This window comes from Malus domestica, chromosome 12 (genome assembly GCF_042453785.1).
Source record: "Malus domestica chromosome 12, GDT2T_hap1".
NCBI classification, from domain to species: domain Eukaryota; kingdom Viridiplantae; phylum Streptophyta; class Magnoliopsida; order Rosales; family Rosaceae; genus Malus; species Malus domestica.
The window spans coordinates 2264455-2283839 of record NC_091672.1 but is presented as its reverse complement, the minus strand read 5'-3'; the positions used below and the strand labels follow the sequence as shown (position 1 = coordinate 2283839).

At 39.3% G+C, this 19385-nt stretch overlaps 3 protein-coding genes across 26 annotated transcripts; 2 read left to right on the top strand and 1 right to left on the bottom strand.

The window, feature by feature from the left end:
* Positions 1-500: 500 nt before the first annotated feature.
* Positions 501-7274, top strand: LOC114820149 (uncharacterized). 24 transcript variants are annotated; one of them, XM_070810070.1, is made up of 15 exons: positions 501-916; positions 1024-1150; positions 1292-1332; positions 1538-1631; positions 2326-3362; positions 3609-3740; positions 4053-4125; positions 4435-4474; positions 4599-4671; positions 4861-4958; positions 5085-5162; positions 5273-5436; positions 6144-6190; positions 6391-6610; positions 6714-7274. In XM_070810070.1, exons 1-10 carry the CDS (start codon positions 783-785, stop codon positions 4916-4918), a joined length of 1809 nt encoding a protein of 602 aa, XP_070666171.1. In that variant the 5' UTR covers positions 501-782; the 3' UTR covers positions 4919-4958; positions 5085-5162; positions 5273-5436; positions 6144-6190; positions 6391-6610; positions 6714-7274. The 24 variants fall into 24 exon arrangements, with proteins under 24 accessions (XP_070666171.1, XP_070666170.1, XP_070666166.1 ...); XM_070810069.1 differs by having other exon boundaries at positions 4596-4671; XM_070810065.1 differs by having other exon boundaries at positions 4435-4501.
* A 1120-nt stretch (positions 7275-8394) lies between these two features.
* LOC103430953 (subtilisin-like protease SBT4.15) lies at positions 8395-13550 on the top strand. Its single transcript, XM_070809791.1, has 11 exons — positions 8395-8536; positions 8699-8787; positions 8884-8981; positions 9106-9252; positions 9468-9573; positions 9873-10380; positions 10489-10589; positions 10823-11044; positions 11254-11362; positions 11436-11649; positions 11739-13550. Exons 1-11 carry the CDS (start codon positions 8435-8437, stop codon positions 12281-12283), a joined length of 2241 nt encoding a protein of 746 aa, XP_070665892.1. The 5' UTR covers positions 8395-8434; the 3' UTR covers positions 12284-13550.
* Positions 13551-13698: 148 nt separating this feature from the next.
* Positions 13699-17791, bottom strand: LOC114820110 (uncharacterized). Its single transcript, XM_029090385.2, has 6 exons — positions 17201-17791; positions 16235-16432; positions 16068-16145; positions 15314-15379; positions 14976-15041; positions 13699-14894 (listed from the first exon to the last, which is right to left on the bottom strand). The coding sequence occupies exons 1-6, from the start codon at positions 17549-17551 to the stop codon at positions 14013-14015; spliced, it is 1641 nt and encodes a 546-aa protein (XP_028946218.2). The 5' UTR covers positions 17552-17791; the 3' UTR covers positions 13699-14012.
* Between the last annotated feature and the right edge of the window lie 1594 nt (positions 17792-19385).

Below are 19385 nucleotides of genomic sequence, written 5' to 3'. Positions count from 1 at the left end.
AAACTGAAACACAAAAAAAACGAACCAAACTTGAAGAAGCCAAACCAAACCAAATAGAACTCAAAGAAGTCAAACCGAATCGAAAACACCATTGTTTTGAAAATTAGGGTTTTTGCTAATCCTTCTCAAGTTACCAAATGAACTAATGTGTGCTAAATCTTGGTCATTATTTAGTAACATGAATTGGCCTAATGAATATGTTGTGATCTATTGGCTTTTTAGTGTGGAAAGTAGTAGATTTAGTGAAATTTAGCGTTGGAGTCTAAAGGGTTAACTCCTTGTTATGATTTTTTTAGATTTTATTTTTCACTCTTTTAAGAACCAACCAGGTTTTATTAATAAAAACCAAACGAAATCAAATCGAATTGTAGAAAATCAAAACAAAATCAAACCGAACTGAATATAACCGAATCAAACAGTAATTTCGGTTTAATTTTTTATTTTAGCAAAAAACTAAACTAAAATAATCCGAACCCACCCCTAGGTATTTGGTGGGTATCAATTGCAAGGACATGGTCAAAAAGACAACGTGAATATTGCAATGGAGGAGGAAGTGGAAGTCGAACCTCCACTCGCGGTCCTATTGGCTCCGAAACGCGGGAAAACAACCAAGACCAAGCGAAAAACCCAAGCAGCAACAACATCCACTGATCAGAACCCAGACCCAGACCCGGAGCCAGTTCGAATCGACCCGGAGCCTGTTCGGATTGAGCCGGAGGGAGCCGGAGACAGTTCGAATCGGGGAAGAAGGCTCGAGGAATGGGCCTAGGGTTAGTGTTTCCATGTTCGACGACTCGGTGGAGAATCACTTCAGAGTTATGGACACCATTGCCAAGCTCTGCGGCGAGGCGGAGGAGGATCGCGGCGTCGAAGACGGCGAGATTCAACGCTTATCGTCCTCAGTTACCTTCCTAAGGTAATAAGAAATTAAATGCCTCTCTGTTGTTAGTGTTTTTGTTGCTTAATTTTGCAAAGAAACGTTTTTTCTTTTGTGTTCATCGTAAAGAAACGATTTTGTTGAAGGGAATGGGCGGATTTTAAGTATGGACCTCGAGATGTTCGATTTGCTTGTGGAGTTGGAAGTCCTGAGGAGAAGGATGTCGTCGGCGGGATAAACTTGCGGCAATTTTCTTCTGCAACAGTTCCTAAGGTTATATATTCGAATTCGAATTTATGGTCGGTTTGCCTCTAATAGTTTTGCAAAGAATAAGCTGTTGTAATGTCTCTCATTTTCGTATGAGAAACAAAATTTGGCATTTGATCTAATTTTGCGGTTTACATGTTAATGCAGAACGAGGCACTTTCTGGGGACGCACCATCTCCGGAGTTGAGGTACGTGAATTGGCATTAGCAATGAGGCACTTTGTGATGATTAAGTTGTTTCGTGCTTGTGTTTCAAAGTTCTTGGAGATTGTTGCTTTCGTTGTTTTAATAAATTCAAGTTTAAACTTGATGTTAGTCTTGTATATTGGATTTTCACTACCACCTGAACAAGCACTGATATATATCTTCTAATGTCCATTATACATTTTTGCAGCCAAGACTTTGTGATGTATGTTGGAGGGCCTGTTTGGGCGTTGGATTGGTGTCCTAGAGTTCATCGAAGTAGTGATGATCATCCAAAATGCGAGGTACATGGTCTTTTTGAGGCCCTTCCTTCTTTTATTATTGTCAAAGTCTGTTACTTTAAGGGTCTACAGCTATCGCTACTTCTCATAGAAGGAAATGTGATGTGATAACTTTTGCTTTTTACGAAGTTATTTTTGTAATATTTGACGTTAACATTCTCGATCATTAGTTAATCGTGATAACTACTTCAACAGATTCCTTCAGAGTATTAAGTGCCTTAAATAGTGAACCCTGAAATTTTAGTTTTGAGCAATGTAGGAAACTTCCCTTGACTAGTTTTCTCTCAAATGGATGAAAAGTCCCTTTTAGGTGATTCTTAGCATGGTTTTCTATCTTGAGGCTTTCTTGGGTTCAGTTTCTTACGTTTACGTCATTAAATTCACATTATTTTATTAGTCATGCTAGCAAGTTTGAGGCCAATGCCAAATTTGTTAGCTTAAATCTTAAATGCACATACATTTTGGATGAGTTGGAACTTTGATGTTGGACCATAGTGATAATTCATTTTCCTTATCATGAAAAGATACAAAAGCTTAGGACTAGAGTTCAAACGTTTATGATAGTAGATACTCTGTGTTATTGTCAGCAACATTTGTAAAATTAGTGAGGTTTATACAACTTAGAGAACTTTTACCATGTTAAAGTAGTTAAAGTCTTCTATATTATGACAACGTTATCATCACCATACTTTTGCAGTTTATTGCCGTAGCTGCTCATCCTCCTGGATCTTCTTATCACAAATTAGGCGAGCCACTGACTGGAAGAGGAGCCATTCAGATATGGTGTCTTTTAAATGTTGGTGTAAATAAGGAAGACATACATTCAGTAGTAGAAAAGCCAAAGCAGGGGAGTAAGAACAACGGAGCCAGACAAGAAAAATCAACTGAACCAAAGAAGCCTTTAGGGAGGCCTAGAAAGAAGCCAATAGAAGAAAAATCAACTGAACCAAAGAGGTCCAGAGGAAGGCCTAGAAAGAAACCAATTGAAGAATCTGCTGACAAAGAGGCCACAGAAGAAAAATCAACTCGACCAAAGAGGCCTAGAGGAAGACCTAAAAAGTATGCAACAGAAGATTATGTTGACAACTTGGATGAAAGCAATATTTATGTTGAGATTCCTGCCATTGAATATCCAGAGGGATCACTAGAGTTGCCTTCTACGGATTGTGCTCCTGAAAATACTCATGTGCATGCTGTACAAGAAGATCATGGTAAAAAACGAAAGAGTTACAAACATGTGGGATCTGCATCTGATCCAGCTTGGAAATCACATGTTCGGAGGAGAAAATTAAATATTATCGAAAGTGCAGGGAGTGATAACAGTGATACATGTCCACCGTTGTCAAATCAAGATGGGGAGAAAAGATCATTTGTTTCAGATCATCATACACAGCAGAATTCAGGACAGGTTCCTCGTAACAGTTATGCATGTCCACCGTTGTTGAATCAAGATGGGGAGAAAGGACCACTTGTTTCAGATCATCATACACTGCAGAATTCTGGACAGGATCCTCAAACAAGTAAAGATGTTCAAAATAATGGTTACTCTGAAATTGGCTCGACCAGGTGTTCAGTTCCGACGGACGTAGCATTGCCACGAATTGCATTATGCCTAGCTCACCATGGAAAGGTTGCCTGGGATGTGAAATGGCGTCCTCTTAATGAACGTGATTCCAAAAGCAAGCATCGGATGGGCTATCTTGCTGTGCTGTCAGGAAATGGGTCTCTGGAAGTGTAAGGCACCAACCTACTTGTTTGTACATGAATACTTTTTGTTTCTTGCACTTTAGGTCCTTTTACATATTCTTTGTTTCGGCCTCTTGATCTTTATATCTATTAGATCTCTTCTCAAAAGAATTTGCAGTTTCTTGCTTGGCAGTCAAGATAATATTTGAGTACAGTTGTTTACAAATCATCGCTAGCTGAATGACTTTGTGTTCCACTATCTCATCATACTTATCCTGGACCTTTTAAATGCAGGTGGGATGTTCCTCTTCCTCATGTAATTGAAGTTATTTATTCTTCTTCATGTGGTGAGGGCACTGATCCTCACTTTGTAAAATTAGCGCCAGTTTTCAGATGCTCAATGTTGAAGTGTGGTGGTGAAAAGAGGTACCCCGAAAGTATATTCCTCATTTTTTTGACAATAATTTGGAAATTTTCTTAGATTGCCATGTAATTGAGAGCATCATTTCCAATTTTTTTTTATAACTATAAAATCATATCAGAACTTCCCCAGCTTATTTTGATTGCTGTATAAGATTCCCATAGGCAGATATCATCAGTGGAGAACTATTTCTTTTGCTGCATAATCTTGTAGAATATTCATGGGTTTCTCACTGCATTCAGATGTCTCTTTTGACCATAATATGTGACATTATATGATTCACTGGAAATTTGAAATCCGTTGCTTTTGTTTAACAGCATCCCTCTTACTGTGGAATGGTCACCTTCACCACCTCATGATTACCTACTTGTTGGATGCCATGATGGAACGGTAATTTTCTTGCACCTCGTTCTTCAATGTTTCTATATATTTTCCTTATAGACTTTTATCATGCTTTTGCATAGTTTCGAGTAAGATTTCATGTTAACTTGATGAACGATTTCCGTAGGATAAGTACTCAATGGGCAACCTTGTTGTGCAATCTGATGGATTAATGCTAAACATTTCGTGTATCTGTTCTTGAATTTGCTAGTTTCATCTGCTCCATCCCACCTCAGCTCCAGTTGGAAGGAGTCTCTTTCTTGAGTTATTGTTCTTTTTTTCTTGATATTGTAACTAAAGAAGTTTTCGATAATGCAGGTTGCTTTATGGAAGTTTTCAGCAAGTAATGCATCTCAAGGTATGGCTAACAGAGAACCTAAAAAATGTAGATATGGTTTTACATTTGTGTTGGAGTTGTGACTTTTAACTTCATTAGTAAGTAAAAGAATGTCAGCTTCAATTCTCCACTTGTTGTTCAGCAGATACAAGGCCTTTACTTTGCTTCAGAGCAGATACAAATCCAATTAGGGCACTTGCTTGGGCCCCGGCTGAAAGGTAAGCTATGTTGGAAATCAATTTTATGTACTTCTTTTTGTAGTACTTCAGTCTTCTTCTGAAGTTCCATGCAGGTATGGTTGTTGTAATGGTTGTTTTGAATGTCACTAAATTATGATATAGGGCGTAGAGATTGCTATTTCAGGCTCTTTTTTATTTGTTATATCAATTTTATATTTATTCATTCAGATATGTGAAATGCAACTGTGTGCGAATTACAACAATTCAGAGGGTGTCAATCTTATAGCTACTGCTGGACATGGAGGCCTAAAATTTTGGGACCTGTGGTAAGTATAATGGCTTGTTTTTTATTACGCTTGTGTAGTTTCTCCTCCTTTATAGTTAGTTAAATGCTTGCGGTTTTCAGTGGAAATTTCATTTCATAATAATATGTTTAACTTTTGGTTTTGCAGTGATCCATTCCGTCCGTTGTGGGACCTAGATCATTTACCAAGGTTCATATATAGTCTGAATTGGCTTCCAGATCCAAGGTACTCACAATCTTTCTGTCTGAAACATGTGTAAATATCTGGTTGGTGTGCATATGTACACGTGTATTCTATACTTTTAGTTTTAGAGGGTGCTGTGTTTTTTTTGGTAGGTGTGTTATTTTATCCTTTGATGATGGAACAATGAAAGCTATCAGCTTGGTGGCTGCATCCGATGACCCTGTAACAGGAAGGGTTGGAACAAAACAACCGGGCCTGCATAATCTCAGTTGTTTGCCCTTTGCTATCTGGAGTGTTCATGCATCGCGATTAACAGGTCTTCCTTGTGCTTATCTATCTGGAGTGGTATTTCAGTTAATTACAAATGTGTGCATAATGCATTTATATATATATATATATGATTATGTCAGAGTTGACCATAAGGGTACATATCAGTATGGCCCAATGGCAAATGGCTCAACCGTCTGCAACCTGGTGCTGAATTCAGTGCACTGAGAGAACCATACCCAAACGAAAAATGGCCTTATTTTTCTTTTTAAGGAAAAGAAATAGAAAATTTATATATAGTACCTGGATCTCTGAGCTTCAGTAGTCTCCACTGCTGAATTTACATAAACATACTGTTCATAAGATTAGATAGATAATATGAAGTAGTATCCGTTCATTTCTTCTAATTTTCCTTGTTTGGACTTATTCCTCACGCGATTGAAACTGCATAAGGGTTGGCTACTGAATTCTAAATTTTTTTGGGAAAGTGTTGCTGTGTCTGAAATTCCTATTCTCCCTTGATGCTTAGCCTCCTGTCGGCCAAGAATTTTAAATCACTGTCATTGACCATAAATTTCACACAGCGAGCATGCTACTCATATCTGTGGCAGTGCCTGCAATTTTTTAAAAATGAACTTTGTGAGCCGAAAGTGTTGTCTGGATTGACCATGACAGCAGTGGGATTTCTCAGTGTAACTTCTGATTCCAGCATTTTTTAATATCCTCTAATTGGAGAACTCCACTTTCAAATCTCAGGTATGGTTGCATATTGTGGTGCAGACGGAACTGTTCTCCGCTTCCAGGTGAGTTTTAACTTCTTCTGTTTATATCACTTTATCAGACGTTCCTTATCTTTCTTCTAGATATGCTTAACATCATTTTTTTCATGATGCTTGGACCCATTTTTTGTTGCGAAGGCTGATGCTAGGATTTGGTAATTGATACAAATGAACTGCAAGTTGTTATATACTTAAATGTTTCGTTTTTGTTTTCATATAATCAGCTTACAACCAAATATCTGGAGAAAGATCCTCGACGGAACAGAGCCCCACATTTTCTGTGTGTGTCATTGACAATGGAGGAATCTGCTATAATCATCAATACTCCGGTATCAAATTCCCCTTTCCCACTGAAGGTAGTTTGCAACAATGCCGAGTCAAACAGAGTGAAAACTACTAATGATAAGACGGCAAAGGATAACACATCGGAAGATCAAAGTTTAGGTAAAGCTTTGTCAATTGCGTAACCCCCGACATTTTCTTTAATCACCCTATGTTCTTAGTTCCATCTTTTGGAATGTTCAGTCAAATTGTCTCTTTGTTGCAGCTTTATGTTTTGGTGATGATCCCTGTATTGAATCGGACACTGGGGGAAAATTGGCATCTCTCAAAAGCCGAAAAACGCAGAAATCCAAGTCCAGCATGAAAACGCCAGATGATGACAGGGCAATGGTATGCATAGATGAAGAGCCGACTAATCCGCAGGAACAAGAAACTGGGGCGGCTTCTCTCGAAAGCAAAAAAGCAAAGAAATCAAAGTCCAGTAAGAAAAAGCCAGATGATGACCAAGTATCGGTATGCATGGATGAAGAGCCGACTAATCGAGAAGAAGAAACCGTGAAAGAGCCTGAAGTTTTTCCTGACAAAATAGTAGCAATGCATAGAGTGAGATGGAACACGAACAAGGGTAGTGAGAGATGGCTGTGTTATGGAGGGGCAGCCGGAATTATTCGTTGTCAAGAGATTGTTTTGTCCGACGTCGATAAGGCGTGGACAGCAAAGAGATGAGAAGCCATGTTTCTTGTCTATAGTTTTGTCTGTAAAAAGGAAAAGAGAGAACGAAATTAATCTATGAAACAGAGAAGTAATCAAATTTTGAGTTAGTTAATGCCATTTCTTCGAATGCTACTATTACCATTTACCACCGAAAGCGAGGGGCTGCACCGTCGACGGAAGTCCCCCGTGCGCTCGTAAGCAACTTATGCTAGCAGATTTCTTTGGGAGCTCTTTCAACATCGAAAAGAAAAGTATCATCAGGCTAAAAGTTAATAGGTACAGGCACTTATAAAAATAAAAGGAAAATTAACGAAAAGTTCTAAAAAAACTTTAGTTTTAATAAAAATGACAAATAAATATGTAAGTGAATAGTACAAAAAGTGACTTTTCAAGGTAAAAATGTCCTTAACGTTAAAAGTGAACAGTACCGGAAGTGTTTCATTAAGATTCCCATTAATTAATTAGAGTTTCCGTTATGAGGAACTAGCTAGTCTTTTAGTTCTGTGCAGAATAACTAATAGTTAACATTCTAGTCTTGTGTTAAGATAATAATAGCAATTGCACAGGTGTTATGCACGTGCTTATTAAAAATTTGAAAATAAAACTTATAAAGCGAGAAAATATAAAATGATCGTTAAAGTTTTTTGGTGACAACCTTCAAACGATTTTTCGTTGCAGAAGAAGTTTCATAGCTTTAACGACTGTTTTTTGATGACTATTTTGTCAATAAAAGTTTATTTTATTTGGGAGAAAAACATGGAAGAGAAAATGGAGGCAACTGATTGTGAGGTTTTGAAAAAAAAAGTAAAATTATTGTTTTTAATTTATTATATTGCCCATAACTTTTATTTTGGTTATTTTTCTTTAGTTCTGTTCATCATTCCGACAAGGAGTGGTAAATATCCTGAAGCTAGCTATAAGATAATTTGTATGCATTTGATGTTTGTAGCTAGCTAACCACCTTAACTACATACCCTCCCAAGATCCAAAATCCAAGCCACCAAACTCTCAGACTTATTTGGACTAAAACAGCGGTCCCTTATTCTTAGTTCAACACAGACAAACCAGCTCATTTCACTCTCACTCCCCTCACCATATTTTGCGCAGAGAGAGAGAGAGAGAGAGAGAATGAATTGAGAAGAAGATGCACTGTCAGTTACGAAGCTCTCTCCTCTTCTTCTATTTATAGCAAATTAATCAGCCCTTACACTTGTGTGTTTGACAGAGAGACAAAAAACACACACACGCACTGATTTAGCAAATTGAAATACAATGAGGATGTTACAAAATCTACTGGTGATTCTTGTATTTAGTACTTATTTAGTAGCCACGTTGGGTGAAGGAATACGTGAGGATGGCGACGATGGTAGGAAGGTACGTATGTTCCAGACGATAATATGTTCCATTCCTTTCGGCAGTTCTTCATCATTTTGTGCAACAACGTTATCATGCTACATTGTCAGAATGTAAATTAAGATAATATGATATTCAAATGTGACAATGTATCAAAGTGATTTGGAATTGTACTTCTAACAGCCTTACATTGTGTACATGGGAGAACTGCCAGCACCAGAAATTTCCGTCATGAGCAGACACCATAACCTGCTCGCTCAAGCCATCGGAGAGTAATAATGACCAGCTTCTTCCAACCATTTTTTTTCAAATTTTTATATACGGAGCTATTCTTGAGGATCACCGAACATTTTCCTTTCAAATTTCAGTGTCAAAGTAGCCAGAGAATCAAGAATTCATAGTTATGGAAGGAGTTTCAATGGGTTCGTAGCAAGATTGTTGCCACATGAAGCACAGGCACTCTCAGGTTCTTAGAAATATAAGTGAATAAATAAGTAAACAAATGATGCTACCCTAATTAGGTCTCGAATTATTATCCGAATCATTAGGCACTGCTATTTATATGTTTTATGATTTTCTGTGATTTGTAGATGATGATAGCGTTGTGTCAGTGTTCCCAAACACCGTGCGCAAACTTCATACAACAAGGTCATGGGATTACCTAGGGTTGCCTTTGAAATCAAATAAAAGGAACTCTCAGATAGAAAGCAATACCATAGTGGGTGTGTTGGATTCAGGTTGGTATAATCTGACATTCTTTTCCCTCTTTTCTTTTGTTGATAGAACCGTCTTTTAAGAGATTTGAACTCCATACTAAACGTCATTGAACTAAATGATCATCAATTCATCGGTGTGTTCTGTTATTCCGATTGAAAGACAACAGCAAAAGAAACAAAGTTGAAAAATTGTGAAACAAAATATTTGTAACCTTTTCAAACTCTGTGTGTATTAGGAATTTACATGCAGGCTCCCAGTTTCAACGATAAAGGCTACGGACCACCCCCAGCTAAATGGAAAGGCAAATGCATGAAGGGTGCAAACTTCACAGGCTGCAACAAGTATGTCTCACCCTCCCTCCCTCTCTTGCTCACTCTAAATCATTAGTTTAAAGAGACGGACCAACAACATACTACTAACTACACCGATGTTTTCTAAATTCTATTAACTTGCATTTTATTATTACCTGTACAGCACGACATGTCTGAGGGTTTTATCACCAAAGCCCTGTGTAGTTAGAAGTGCAGTCATTAAATAGAGCTATTTAGTTTTGTTAATTTTCCGAGGTGAGATTCTTGTATTCTTCAACATACCAGTCCCGTGAAAACCTTATTTATATGCTTTTTTTTTTCTTGCGCAGCAAGGTAATTGGTGCCAAATATTTTAAACTGAACATTGCCCGTACTTGGGGCATTCAAAGTCCAGTCGACGATGATGGCCACGGCACTCACACTGCCTCCACCATTGCTGGTGCAGCCGTCAAAGGTGCCAGCTTATATGGCGTTGCAAAAGGGACTGCACGCGGGGGCGTGCCATTGTCACGCATCGCTGTGTACAAAGTGTGCTGGAGCACTCTTGGTTGCAGTGACATGGATATTTTGGCCGCATTTGACGAGGCCATTGCCGACGGTGTGGACTTAATATCGATCTCAATTGGTGGTCACTCGCGGAGGTTTTTGGACGATCCCATTGCCATCGGATCATTTCATGCCATGAAAAAAGGGATTTTTGTGTCGTGCTCAGCTGGGAATGATGGGCTTCCGGCCAGTGTGCAGAATGTAGCACCATGGATTATGACAGTGGCTGCTAATACCCTTGATAGGCAGTTACAGACTGTAGTTAAACTTGGCAATGGCCAGAGGATTTCTGTAAGTCTCTCTCCCTCTCTCACTAAGACAACCTGATAATAGTCACTGATACTAATTGCACATAAACATGCAGTCTGATGAGTTAACTGATTATTCAATCAATTGTAGGGAAATGCACTCAATACCTATTCGCCGAAGAAACTGATGTATCCTCTTATAAGTGGAGCCCTTGCATATAACACGAGTAATGAATTCGGGGGAAATGCAAGGTAAGAGTTTTAGCACAGATTATTGTGTTCACATAATTGTCACTTGTAACACGTTCGAATATTATACAGTACGATTATATAGTTACATGTTGTGAGAAGGCAAACATATATATGCTCAAAAGAAATATTCTTCAACTATCTTCAAAATTCGCTTTGATAATTTTGTTGGAAATTAATGCAATTTCAAGAATATAAACCCTAACCATCAAATGATTTGAAAATGATAATGGCAGTGCTTGTGATTCTTGGACTCTAAACGCTAACCTGGTGAAGGGGAGGATTGTGTACTGCCAAGGTTTTGGTTATCAGGATTACACTATTCAACGGTTAAAGGGTGCTGGAACCCTAATGACACGTGAAGAACTTAATGATTATGCCTATAGCCCTATAATCCCTGGTACCGATATCCTTGTCCAAGATGGGATCAAGATCGATAAGTACATCAACTCTACCAAGTATGGTTTTGTATAGCTCATTTCAATCTCATATTTCGTGGCTCATAAATCTTTTCAAAAGGAAATGATTTCCGCATATACTGTTTTTCTCTTTATGCACAACCCTGTCTTTTTATGGAGAAGAAGAAAAGGAGTGGGCAGAAATCAGTTTCCTTCTCAAATATGAAAAAGCCTAATTATCTTTGTGGTTTGGAATGAACTAACTCCAGAAACCCTACGGCAGTCATATACAAGACCAGAACTCCTAGTACGACCGCCCCCATCGTCGCTTCTTTCTCATCGAGAGGACCTCAACAGATAACCCTCAACATCCTCAAGGCAGTTCTCTCTCTCTCTTTCTCTCACTCTCTCTACATATTTGGTTATACTCAGGTACTTTTTTCATGTACAGCCTGATATTTCTGCACCAGGGGTAAATATATTGGCGGCATATTCAAAGATACCATCCATAACTGGTTACCCAGAAGATCGGCGCCACAATGTGTTCAATGTGTTATCAGGTACGTCCATGTCTTGCCCTCATGTAGCAGCAGCAGCAGCCTATGTCAAGTCTTTCCACCCGGACTGGTCACCTGCTGCCATCAAGTCCGCTCTCATGACAACTGGTTAGTCTTCCCAAACCGTACTATCAAAACAATAGAATAAAGTCCATCAAAGCAATGCACTAACCAATCTTTCACTTCATTTGGCTCAGCTACACCAATGAAAAACGAAACAGTGGATACCCAGCTAGCCACAGGAGCAGGACAAGTAAACCCGAAAAAGGCGGTGCATCCTGGTCTTGTCTACGACATAACCCTAGATGACTACTTTAGTTTCTTGTGCAAGGAAGGTTTCAACGACACAGACATTGGAAAACTTGTTGGAGATAAAAAGAATTACAATTGCTCAAACTTTAAACGTCCACGAGGCACAGACGGCCTCAACTATCCTTCTATGCATCTTCAGGTTTTCCCGAATGACAACTCTAGCGTTTCAGCAGTCTTCTACAGAAGAGTAACACATGTAGGGTTTGGTAATTCAGTGTACAAGGCGAAGGTGGCGAATTCGAATGGTCTGAGGGTGAAAGTCATACCGAATACCTTGACCTTCACTAAGTTGCATCAGAGAAGGTCTTTTAAGGTTGTGGTGACAGGTCGCCCGACGATGACCGAAACAGTTATGCATGCTATACTTCAGTGGGATGATTCTAAACACAACGTTAAGAGCCATATCGTAGTCTATAAGCATCTCAGTTAGGTCTCTTTTAGATTAGTTATTGCTTCTAGTGCCAGTATTTGGTAGCTTTTTTTTTTCCTATTAGTTTTCATTTGTGCTTGTAAATAAGCATTTGTTCGTCACTAAGTTTCTTTCGTATCGAATTCATTTCAGAGACATACTTCCGTATGTACACTGTCTAACACCACAACTATATATATAGCCCACAGATAAAAATTCATACGAATTGGGTCAAGTTACAAAACAAAGATAAGAGATGTGCTCCCGGCCTAAAAAAAAAATGGGTTTACATGCAGATTATAATTATCTCATAAGTAGGAAAGAAAATGTGTATTTTCAATCCACAAGAAAAAAGGGGGCGTGCAAAATGTGAATTCTCATTTGTTTCTGCAACAAAAGAAGGCGGTGACTTTGTAGCTAAGATCATCCGGGAAGGTCTATCTTAAGGTATAAAATATGTTTTGTTAAGTTGTTCATTTGTTTTCTGTGATGTTGTTTTCATGTGTTGCAGACAAAGGCGTTGTCGTTTTACTTCTGAAGTCGTTCAAACTTCGAAGCTACTAGTCTACTGCCACAAAGAAAGCACAGCAATTCACGCCTCTTTCGAGAGAACGCAACTAATTCGCATACAAGGATGAAAATGGAGCTTACCAACAAACTACCAGAAACGGTTTCTACGCACAAGAAGCTTCTCAAGTGGCAGCCTACTCCTCTGATCATGACGGTCAAGCAATCCTAGCAGCTGTTTAAGTTGGAAGACCAGAAAAGAAGTCTAAATTCCCAAGAAATTCCTGTAGCAGAACAGAGTTCGGTGCATGACGAGTCTACCAACCGAAGAGAACCCCCAAGTTGTTCATTTCTGCTAGCTCGAGAATTTTCCAGCATGGCATGTTTGCTAGACATAGTCATGCGGGAAACGGAGACTTCTGCACGATGGTTCCAGATTTGCACGTCAAAGAAATTTACCGGCATGACATGTTTGCTTGCAGACACGGCGATGCCAGGAATTGGCACAATGATGTCCGCACGTGAACACTTGGAAGCAACAACACTCTTCTCCTACGCATTTTAAAGTAGGAAAGGAGGGATTTAATCATCAAAATCTATATATTCTCATCTTCTTATTGTAATGCATATGCCCTCAATTGAGATTACTCTAGACACCTGAAATCATCATCTATCTTTTTCCTGTTGCTTCGCTATCGAATGCCTAAAGATCAATATAATTTAATAAGAAGTTTTTCCTGTACTCGCATCATAAACATACGAAACATCTTGCGGAAGAGTATTTATCTGTACTTTTCTGCGGAATGATGTTGCCTACACCAATTCAAGGTGCCGCAAAAACTGCAGGACTGGTCTGCCTAGCCCGCCATTCATCTTCTCAGTATGGTTCCCAATGATTTGGCTTGAAAAGTAAGCAATATCGGGCTACATTATCTGGTTGTCGATGATTTTATAACAAAAAAAACTATCCATACATATTGAAGGGCCAGAACAAAGATTTCCAGTTTTTTGTCTGCACCCCGAAACAACATATAAAATACAAGCAAACGCCTTGAAGATGTACCTATGTTGCAGGCCACATCTTTTATGTCAACGACTCAGTAACCTACTATAATTAAAGGTTATAATTAAGGTTAGGTGACGTGCTCTGGACTCGAATCTCAAAGAAGTCCCCCTAAAGTAAAAGGACCTGCATGAAAACTATGAGAGAATTTATAGTCAACATGTATCCAAGGCTCCAAGCTCAGCACTGTGTCCGACACTGCCGGCCATGAAGGCTCTTTAGCTTCGTGAGATTTTTCCTCCTCTTTCTCGCCTCAGCTGCTGCATTTGCATCTGCGAGTTTCCTAGTAGGGTAGATGATTGGTTCACTATTCTCGTCTGGCAAGGCGGAGAACTTGTGATAAGAATTCAGAGTTGTTACAGTGTAATCTGATTCAAATCCGTTCTCATTCTTGATACAAGATGCAACTCCGGAATGGTTGAGTGATGCAGCAGAAGGGAATATTTCCTTGCAACCATTTTCCATCGGGTGAGGTCCTGTGTGCTGATCACCTCCATCCAGAGGAAACTGAGCAGGGGTCTCGTTAAGATCACATGACGGTCTGCCTTCAATTGAAGGGGAATCTTCTGTTTTTAATCTAACAGGGAAAGAGGACTGGTGGTTGTCCAACTGCGCAACGGTTCTTGAAGATGAATTAGCACTGAACGGGTTATTAAAAGAAGTTTCTTCTTGCTTATTGTTCAAACACAAGGAAGACTGGGGTTGGAGTCCATTCCCATTATCAAAGTGAGGGATGAACCAAGGACACGGAAACACATATAAAGGAGCTCTCGCTCCATTGATGTTTGAGGGGTTGTCTTGTTCAAGAGAAGAGCCAGCTGCACCATTAGCCGGCAATGAGATGTTTGACGGAATGGCTATTGGATTTTGTGGTATGTGCTGCACCTGAGTAGAGTTTGAAGACTGGATGATAGAAGGCCAGAAAAGTGGTGCAAATGGGGGACGGTTAAACAAGAAGAACGGGGAATTTGTAGATGAAGACGGAGGTATCTGCATCTGCACATAAGCTGACATATTTTCACCTGCTGTTTTCTCATCCTCTGCCCTTATCACCTTCGTCATCTGCAAAATGAGAGAGCATGTCAAACATGCAATACCTTATTAAGATAAGACAGCTCTTCAAAATGTCAGGCATATCTTTACCTGAACTTTCAAGTGCTTATTTGTTTTCTCCAAAGACTGGAACTCCTTTACCGCTAGCTCCTTTTTCTTTGGATTCAAAGATGTGAATAAGATTAGTACTTCTATGGTTAGATAAGCTCTAGACTCGAATATACGAACCAAAGGTTATAAATATAAGAATGAGAGAATGAACATACAGATAGATAGATAGACTGATGGTTATAAATACGTGTGTGTGTGTGTGTGTGTGTGTGAGAGAGAGAGAGAGAGAGAGAGAGAGAGAGAGAGAGAGAGATGGAGAGGGAGAGGGAGAAGGAAGCAAATCAAGTTTATAAATTTCATTTGGGACTAATGCCTACCCTTCTCAGATTTTCATTCTCCAATGCCAGATCGGCAGCTTTTCTGGTTAACTCCTCACATAGAGCCTGAAGAACAAGCAAAGATGAATGATTTACTAAAGTATAAATGTATGATATCCAACAAAGCAATCTGCAATGACACATACCATGCAATTTGAGAATAAGAAACACAACCGATCAACATCTATTTTTTTCAGAAGAGAGGAAAAAAAAAAGAAAAAAAAAAGAGAAGGCTAACAAAAACCTATGCACCGTGTCACGCATTTAATTTACTACCGCAATGGCATATTTATACTGTCATACTATGGTTAGAAACTTCAAATAGCCATTAATTGATCAGCAACTACAATCGAAAATATTTAAACACATTCATGTCATTAGTTATTCCTGAGACTAGAAAGTGCAAGGATGCCCTTGGGTGATAAATGATTAGTTCAGAAAGGAGAGGAAAAAACCAACCACTTCAGGGTCCCAAAGAACAAATTCATTATATATCCTTTCGCTCAAGAAACAGACAACAGACTATCTCTCGATCTTAGGACAGGACTAGATCCATCACAGAGGCTCTTGACTAGACACCTCATGGTTCTGTAAGGTAAAAGTATTCTCTGAAACTAGTCCTGTCGTCTGCCTAAACCCCAACCAATACAAAGCTCAGTCCCCTTTATTATTTTATATAACACAAACTTGATTTGTTGCACAAAAAAAGAACTAGAAGAAAGACATATTCAACTAGTAGAGTGAAGCAGCCTACTTGACGTCGACGAATTGTTTGTCTAGCTGACTCTCGATTTGCCAATACTCTGCGTATTCTCCGCTCTTCCTTTTCCTCCTATACAGCGAAAATATTGATTAACTAAAAAGACAAATGTAATCACAAAACACCACTGTAGAGAGAATAAGTTTAAAAGTTGTCAGTACCTCAGTTAAATTCCGCCTTGACTTGCTGCAACTAAATGAAGGGTAACTTGTAGTGCATATAGGACTTGGCTTATTTAATTCTGGATCATGCTCAGCCCTCACAACCTTTTCACTCAGAACTTGCTCAGTCTTCACCAGTTCTGTAACGACATTTGTGCATACCGTTTCACATTGCCGCAAACCTGTCACCGCTTGATCCTGATATAGACAAAATATTTCTCAAATCCAGGAGAAAATATTGCGATTTGGTGACTGAGCCCCACATACAATTGGGAGTTGGGAGACTGGGTAGCATGAATGTTAGTGAATTTGTTCATATGTGGAAGTTAAGCATTCGCGTCACCATGTAACAGACTCTCACCCCGCCGCGGGGATAAATTGGGGTGGCTAACCATATTTAGACAAATCCAGATGGTGAAGTGTTATGTGCGAATTTGAAGAACAATTCAAGCTAAACTGGCCATGGATGCGGTCCCAATACAATGTACTTCATTTGTCTCCAATCCTAACAAAAACAACATTAAATTCCGGCCATATGTGAACTATTACGCATCCAAATTGTTGGTGGCTGAACTACGCAAAACTCGTATTTGAATCTAGCCTTATCAAGCCCTCAATGGGCAGAAGGTAAAGTAAATTTGACGCATACACAGATCGGAATCCTTCCCCGAAAAAGGGTTATCTTATTTTGCAAACATGTTTACTATTTTTATACAAAGAATCAAACTTTAATCCCCAAACGGATAAGTTGCCATTCTTCCCTAAAAGTCCATCATTTCCTAAAACATTCAAGTCAGCAGGATCTTTGAACTTTTCCAATACAAGTAAGAATACTAATTTCACCCAATACAAAAACAACCCATTTCCTTTCTCTTTCAAGTTTCAACGCCCACTTTTTCAAAAACAATAAATCAAAATAAATGATAATTTAAAAAAAACAGAATATAAGCAACAAAGGCAACGAACCTGAGGAAGATCCGGACATGTGGGAGCCGGGTCAGGCGGGTACAAACCCGACTGACTAGGCGGAGACCCACTCTTGACTCGCTTCCCGGCTCGCTTCCTCTTCAGCCCCCAATTCCCAGTGGATTCGGCGCCGCTACTCTCGCGCATCGCCAAATGCGCCAAATCCGCGAGCGCCTCCGCCGCCTCGAGCTCCTCTTTCACCATCGGATCCACACCGCCGCCGCTTCCACCAAATCTCTCGACCGCACCGTTCGTCGACGACGAATAAGAACCGGAGTCGGGCGACGACGATGACCCCGCCGCCGTGGACCCCGTCGAGCTCGAAAACGACCGCCCCTCGGAAGAAACCATGGCTCCCCTCTCTCACAAAAGACGAAAACAAAACCGCACGCAGATGAAGTGTTTGCGTATTTGCGCGACTGAGAGCTCGTACTTGTTTCTTCAGCATACGGTAAGCTACCGAAGCGACAGAGTTAGAGAGAGGAGAGAGGAGAGAGAGACACACAGGGTTACTGGTTCGAAAGCAAAAGACTCGCAGGGCCGTAGGGCCGCAGGGTTAGCGAGAGAGTGCCACTTGTCGAGCCACCTCAGGCCACGACGTCTTCGCAAAATCGAGCTCCATATATCTCTTCGCGCCACGTTAGCCGAATGCGCAAGCAGGGCCTCGCACGTGGGGGGCGTGGGAGGCACCGCCCACGTGGCAGGGCCTTTAATGTACACGTGGACTTTTGGCTACTCTGCGCTTTTTCGATGCCGTTAATTCAAGTGGCTGGGTGGATACGTGGAGGTGGGTGGAATCGGGAGGTGGATATTTTTTTGTTACCGCGCGGTGAAAAGCGTGGGTTTTTACTTTTTATCTTCAGTCGACACCTGAAGTGGTAAGTAAAAAAGGTTGCGGTGTCACCGTGTTGGGTCCCAGTGCTTGGCTGTTGGTTTGCTGGGTCTCCTTGGTCCTTTTGTTTTGAGTTGACTGCCCATGTCCATGTCTACCGTCTAAGGTTAATTTTCGTTAAATATTTTAATACTCATTTGATAATTATTTCGTCAGTAAATATAAAATATGTGTAGAATAATTGAGATATAAGAAATAGTGATGGGGGAATACAATAACAACAATCAAGTTTTATTTTAATAAGTGGAGTTGGTTGTATGAATACTAAAACTACACTTCACTTGGTTTTGCATTAAATTTTCCGTTAACTCCATTATACTCCATATCCTTTCTTACAATCTATTTCTAAGTCTTCCTAGGTCTTCTTGAGTTTCCGTCTCATAGTCGTAAGCATATGTAGGTCTTTAGTTTACATGTCTAAACTACTTAAATTGATTTTCTATCATCTCATCTTTAATTTCGACCACTCTTATTTTACCTCAAATATCTTCATTCTTAATTATATCATTTATCGTGTGCCCACGCATCCAACGAAATATTCTTATCTTTGTGATAGTCATTGTTTGCACGTATTGCTTGTTGGTCGTCCAACAGTCCAATACCTTTCCTACAGGCGGTCTAATCGCTCATTCGTCCACAAATATTGTCCTCTAGCTTATGAAAAGTAGCGGTGGAAGGGATGATAAAAAATAAATGAGACATAATATATAAGAGAATTACACTGAGTTCTTCAACCTACACGAAAGCATTTGAATTAGTGCATAAAATTGGAGCATACAATTCTAACCAACTTACTAAACTAAAGTCCTTAACGTAAAATAATTTTGATTTTTAGCTTTAACCTTGTCTACATTTCATTACATATTTCTTCTATATCTTTCCACAATCTTCCACCACTCTTTTATATCATCAGTTCTACGATGTATTAACCTCGATATTTCTAACACAAAAATAAAACTTATAATTATAACAAGATGTTAGTTTTTCACGATTGATGAGATTACACCATAAATTAAGTAGTTCAAGAACAACATTTTTACTTTACAATCTGATATTTTTTTAATAAATATACGAGGTATCCAACTATACATTGATGGCAGTCTAATTTTTCTTCTTATAAAATTCAATACAACCTGGATCAAACGGTACATCAAAGTAGAGTCGGTCACCCCAAACACGCATTTATAAAAACTTGAATTCTAATTGAGGGTTCTAAAGTTTTGCTTGGTTTTAAGTAGACTAATCACTTGGGTCACAACTTATAACAATTATAACATAATAAATGGGTAGTAC

What these genes read in the sequence shown, in the direction of transcription:
- LOC114820110 (XM_029090385.2), bottom strand. Translation starts at nt 17,551, where the DNA reads ATGGTTTCTTCCGAGGGGCGGTCGTTTTCGAGCTCGACGGGGTCCACG. An exon ending in CAAGGCGGAATTTAACTGAG is followed by an intron (nt 16,146 to 16,234) that starts GTACTGACAACT and finishes TTCGCTGTATAG; the next exon opens with GAGGAAAAGGAAGAGCGGAG. An exon ending in AGAATGAAAATCTGAGAAGG is followed by an intron (nt 15,042 to 15,313) that starts GTAGGCATTAGT and finishes TTGAATCCAAAG; the next exon opens with AAAAAGGAGCTAGCGGTAAA.
- LOC103430953 (XM_070809791.1), top strand. Translation starts at nt 8,435, where the DNA reads ATGAGGATGTTACAAAATCTACTGGTGATTCTTGTATTTAGTACTTAT. An exon ending in TGAAGCACAGGCACTCTCAG is followed by an intron (nt 8,982 to 9,105) that starts GTTCTTAGAAAT and finishes TGTGATTTGTAG; the next exon opens with ATGATGATAGCGTTGTGTCA. An exon ending in TAACCCTCAACATCCTCAAG is followed by an intron (nt 11,363 to 11,435) that starts GCAGTTCTCTCT and finishes TTTCATGTACAG; the next exon opens with CCTGATATTTCTGCACCAGG.
- LOC114820149 (XM_070810062.1), top strand. Translation starts at nt 783, where the DNA reads ATGTTCGACGACTCGGTGGAGAATCACTTCAGAGTTATGGACACCATT. An exon ending in GGAAATGGGTCTCTGGAAGT is followed by an intron (nt 3,363 to 3,608) that starts GTAAGGCACCAA and finishes TTTTAAATGCAG; the next exon opens with GTGGGATGTTCCTCTTCCTC. An exon ending in TAACAGAGAACCTAAAAAAT is followed by an intron (nt 4,502 to 4,595) that starts GTAGATATGGTT and finishes CTTGTTGTTCAG; the next exon opens with CAGATACAAGGCCTTTACTT.